The sequence below is a fragment of the Ammodytes marinus genome (assembly GCF_949987685.1).
Source record: "Ammodytes marinus genome assembly, chromosome: 2".
NCBI lineage: Eukaryota > Metazoa > Chordata > Actinopteri > Uranoscopiformes > Ammodytidae > Ammodytes > Ammodytes marinus.
This window is the reverse complement of record NC_137231.1, coordinates 34,265,586-34,270,990: the sequence shown is the minus strand read 5'-3', so window position 1 is coordinate 34,270,990 and position 5,405 is coordinate 34,265,586. Positions and strand designations below refer to the sequence as shown.

General features: G+C 36.6%; 1 protein-coding gene across 2 annotated transcripts in view; it reads left to right on the top strand.

The window, feature by feature from the left end:
- The window catches only part of snx2 (sorting nexin 2), a 31,299-nt gene extending 26,392 nt beyond the window's left edge, over nt 1–4,907 (top strand). For both annotated transcript variants that reach the window (XM_080048971.1, XM_080048972.1), the window contains 3 exons: nt 80–160; nt 1,019–1,090; nt 1,425–4,907. In XM_080048971.1, the coding sequence (XP_079905097.1) occupies nt 80–160; nt 1,019–1,090; nt 1,425–1,475 (204 nt within the window). In that variant the 3' untranslated portion in view covers nt 1,476–4,907. The remainder of the gene's footprint in view (nt 1–79; nt 161–1,018; nt 1,091–1,424) is intronic.
- The last annotated feature ends 498 nt before the right edge of the window (nt 4,908–5,405 follow it).

Below are 5,405 nucleotides of genomic sequence, written 5' to 3'. Positions count from 1 at the left end.
CGAAATGGGGAAGAAAAGTCCAAATTTAAAGACAAATTATAATAATAATTGTTATTTTATACCAATGTGTGTGTTTCAGCTTGAAGGGAAGGTGCAGCAGGGAGAGAGAGAGTTCGAACAAATCTCCAAAACAATCCGCAAAGAAGTCAGCAGGTTTGAGGTGAGTTTGTGTGTGTGTGTGTGTGTGTGTGTGTGTGTGTGTGTGTGTGTGTGTGTGTGTGTGTGTGTGTGTGTGTGTGTGTGTGTGTGTGTGTGTGTGTGTGTGTGTGTGTGTGTGTGTGTGTGTGTGTGTGTGTGTGTGTGTGTGTGTGTGTGTGTGTGTGTGTGTGTGTGTGTGTGTGTGTGTGTGTGTGTGTGTGTGTGTGTGTGTGTGTGTGTGTGTTTGGTTAAGCATTAACTACGCTTAGTTAAAGGTGGAGGCAGTGATTCTGGTGGAAAGATTGTTGTCAAATTTATATTTTTTTGTCAAAATCAGTGAATATCTCCTCATGTTCCGCTATGTTCCGAATATCTCCTCATGTACTGTGTGATCTGAAAAAAAATCCAGTGTTAATACACAGCCTAGACTCTGTATATGTTGCTAGCTATGGTAGGCCCCCTTTGTTTACATACCAATTAACAGAGCCTAGGCTGTGTATTAACACTGTTTTTTTTTCAGCGTACACACAGTACAGACAGGTAGTGGATAGTGAGGAGATATTCACTGATTTTTACAAAGTGATTTTGACAACAAGCGTTCTCCAGAATCATCGACTCCACCTTGAATGGATAGATAGATAGATAGATAGATAGATAGATAGATAGATAGATAGATAGATAGATAGATAGATAGATAGATAGAGAGATAGAGAGATAGAGAGATAGAGAGATAGATAGAGAGATAGAGAGCGAAATTAACAAGTTATTTCAATATATTTGGTGAATTTACTGATGCTAGGTAATTCTGAAGTTCTCTGTTTTGTTTAAGAATTGAAAATATGTTTGTTTTTCAACATTTATTTGTATTTTTTTTCAACAGAAAGAGCGAGTGAAGGACTTTAAAACCATCATTATAAAATACCTGGAGTCGCTGGTTCAGAATCAACAGCAGGTAAAAGCTAAAATATACTTATTGCTATTAATATAGTATTTATATCTATTATCAACTAGATTTGAATAAACTACTCTGTTGCTATAGTCAAGATACTGTTTAATATCTATAATTGGACCTAATAATTGAATAGAAATGTATGGAAAATCTAAAAAACGTATAATTCTACAAAGATTATCCGTTTTTTACGTAAAATCAATTTTGCATTTTTGTTTATGATAGCTGATAATATAAAAATATACACTTCAACAATATAAACTCTACATTCAGACAAAAATGTGATGCATTTGTGGCACTATAATAAAAAACTGAATTTTATTTTTTTCTCCAACAGCTGATAAAATATTGGGACGCCTTCTTACCTGAGGCCAAGGCCATCTCATAGAGTCTACACACACAACAGACAGACAGACAGACAGTCCAGACAGACAGACAGGCTCCGGTTAAACTACACTATCCATAATGCACCTGTGCTCCTGTTTATAACATGAAGAAGAAGGAAAAATGAAGCAGCAACTAAATCAACTATAAATGACTTTCCAAAAAAAAAATTATCTAAATATTTTCTTTCCAATTTTTTATTTTTATTTTTTTGCTTTACTCAGTGTTGCGTTCTTGTCCTGTGGGAATAATCATTGTTCGACGGATTGACGCTTTCACATTAATACTGATGACTACATGTAACAATTTCAAGCTTCTTATGCTACCAATATTATGGTATCTGAAATCAAAATATCCTAATTCACAAAAAAATAACCAAATTCTGCGGGAAATTTAATTTTTCAACCAAAAATCATAATCTCAGAAGACAGTGAACGCAGCACGAGCCTTTACCACTGGTGATGGTTTCCAATGTTAAAAAACTGTTCTCTAATATTTACGTTAACCTTATAAAAGGAATTCAAACACAAATTTACAGAGAAAAATATCCAAAATTAAAGGTTAATAATATAAGACGGTGTTTTTTAACATGATGGAATAAGTTATTACATTATTGGCCAAGTTTAAAAATACTTTTAAATACCTTAAAAATAAAAAATGTGCTGATTGTGTAATAACTTACGACATTATGGTCAAAAAGTTAAAACGATTTTTGGTTCAAAGATTTTTTTCAATATACAGATTTTTTCTTTTTTTTCTTTAGACTTTTATCACAGTAAAAAACTACAAAAAACTACTAACAACAACGATTACCTAATTGGCTGCTACACATGTCTTGCTGCAGTGCTTTATGGGAATTGTAGTTGACTTATCTCCTTTCATTTTTGGTTCAGAGTTTTCTTTCAATATTGGCAAGTTACTACATACTCGGCTTTTTCTAACATTAAAAAAACTACAAATGATTACATTATTGAAGCCTGATACACACATCTTGCTTCAATGCTTTGTTGGGAATTGTAGTTCTCCTCCTATTGCACTCCTAAACCTTGGAATTTTCTTCTTTTATTTTGAAGCAATTATTTTTCAACTCAGTGTTTCAAACCAGATATAAATGTGAAATAAAATGTCGACTATCTGTGATTTTATTTTGAAATCCTGAAACTGCTCCGGAGTCAGTGATGAAAGAAGGACCGCCTACAACCGGCAGCCATTACTATTTTTTGTGTGTGTCTTTGTGTCCCTGCGCTCCAAATCTCATACTCTTTCTTTTCTCTATTCTACATACTACAGCTGACCATAAACAGTATCTAGTTAGGATGCAGTAGGCATACTATTGGGACATACTTTTACTCTTTTATTTCATCATAACATTGCGCCTTGATCTTGCCTCTTGCTTTTATATCCGTCGCATCCCCGTTTGTTTTCATACGGAGGCTTCGTCGATGTGACGTCACTTCACGTGCGCACCGGATTGTGGGTCAGAATCGCCCTAATAGGATGCAGTTTTCAACACTAACAATCTTGGCCGGATGAAGTAGGACATCCGGGTACTTCTAACCATCCTAAATCTGGCCACAAGAATCGGGACATCTTAAATCTTTTTTCTACATACTATATAGTAGAAGGTATGCGATTTCGGAACGCAGGGTGTGTGTGTCCCTGCGTCCCAAATCTCCTCCTCTTTCTTTTCTCTATTCTACATACTACAGCTGATCATAAACAGTATCTAGTTAGTATGCAGTATGCTATGTAGAATAGAAAAACAAAATAGTATGAGATTTGGAACGCATGGTATAACATTTGTTTGCGTGTCTCGTATTTTTCCTGTTGCCTGTTCCCTCCCCTCACTCCCTCTTCCACTCAAGCCTTTTCAAAATAAGAGCCTTTATTATTGTTATAATTTCGTTGCTGTATGATCGAGAGTGATGGCAACCGTTCTTTTATTTTTTTGATGGTTCAGTACTTTTAAAGTGTGGTTGTATGAGGTACTTATGCATAGTTAGTGTCACACACACACACACACACACACACACACACACACACACACACACACACACACACACACACACACACACACACACACTCCTGCATAGCTAGTGTGTAACCTTATGGAGATGACCATCAGTCAAAATAAGGAGTTTGGGGGGAGACGTGGCTGTAGCGGAAGTCAGTGTTGTACTGTTGCAGAGGGGGCCAGAGGAAAATCGCTTTTTTCACCCTTAAAATGACTCACTATACATAAGTACTTCATACAACCAACACACAAAAACTGAGCTATTTCTTTAAAGCCCTACTTCACCAGTGGAATATGAAGGTGTATTGAACTCTGAGATCCTATGTAGTATAAATGTGCAAACATTTTAGAAATCGGTTCATCCCAGCCTGAGAAAAGGCAGAAAGAGTGTGTTATGGTCTTACTGTCTCACCCTACATTTTCCCATGTGTGACATCACACCTGGTAACATGTAGTGTTAGGATTAACAGGACAGCTGGGCCAAGGGAAGACTGAGGAAAGACTGAGGGAAGAAAAACCTCATTCATTATATTATAATAGCGATTTTATAATGATAGAACGCTGGTTTCGTATGGGTGAAGTATTCCTTTAAGTTAATGAAGAAATCAAAGAAACTGATGAAGGATTTTTAATGTTTCAGAAGGCGAGGAGTGAAGTGAGTTCCAGGTGTGTGTCTGTCCATCATAATGCTTCAAACTGTGACAATTATAATTTTTGTTTTTTATTTTTACCGTCTGTGTCTCTTCCCTGTGAACAGTTCAAAGGGCTGCACATCTCAACATCTAAACTGCAAAGTCTACCACTGTATAAATATGTTGTTGATTTTTATTTTGTTGAACTTAAAGGTGTAGTCAGTGATTCTGGAGAAATTGCTTGTTGTCAAAATCAGTGAATATCTCCTTACGATCCGCTACCTGTCTGTACTGTGTGTGCTCGGAAACAAAACAAAAAAATCCAGTGTTAATCCACAGCCTAGGCTCTGTAAACAAAGTGACCCGCTGTAGCTAGCAACATGCCCGTTTACAGAGCCTGGGCTGTGTATTACCACTGGATTTTCAGACAGGTAGTGGATCGTGAGGAGATATTCAATGATTTTTGACAACAAGCGTTCTCCAGAATCACTGACTCCACCTTTAAAGCACCGGATCGTCTTGTATTAAAACTGGAATATTTCTCGGCCTCTATCTCCAGCACTCCTTAATCTTAAATCATATACCACTCTGTTGCTTGATGCTTTTTTGTATTTTATTCCATGTTTTATTTTAATGTTTTGGCGCCTAATGATGATGTGCAATGGTTAAGAATTTATTTTTTCTTTTGATTTTTGATTTTCTTTCACAAAATTGTATTCTTTATCTGAGCAGATTTCTCTTATTTTGAAAATCTGTTTTTTGTTTTGACGTGACATTCCTGCATCGCAGCAGAGCCGACGTTTGCAAAACTTTAATTACAATAAAGGAATGTATCTCATCAATGAACTGCACCGGGTTTCAATTATTTAACAAATTAAATATACTTATATATCAAATATACTTATTCTTATATATCATGGCACTTATAAATACTCTGTTCTGATTGGTCAATCACGGCATTCTACAGGTCTGTTATTTCCAGCAAGACAGGCCGCTGTCAAAGATTTAAAGCTGGGGTATATGACACTGAAACCGGAGCTTTTTGAAGGGAAGCTGTATTTCTGTATTGGTGGTGACAAGGGGAAACTGGAGGATTTTGTGAATACTCTGGTGGCATGACCTCATTGTGACCTGAACACAGAAAAGCTGCCACTCCTGATCTCATGAAACCGAATATGTAGGAATTCATTCACCTGATGTGTTGAACGCTGCGTGTTTGAGCTTAAATAAATATTAGTTTAGGCCAGGGGTTCTCAACCTTCTGCAAGCTGGCCCCCCCCCAAAGCTG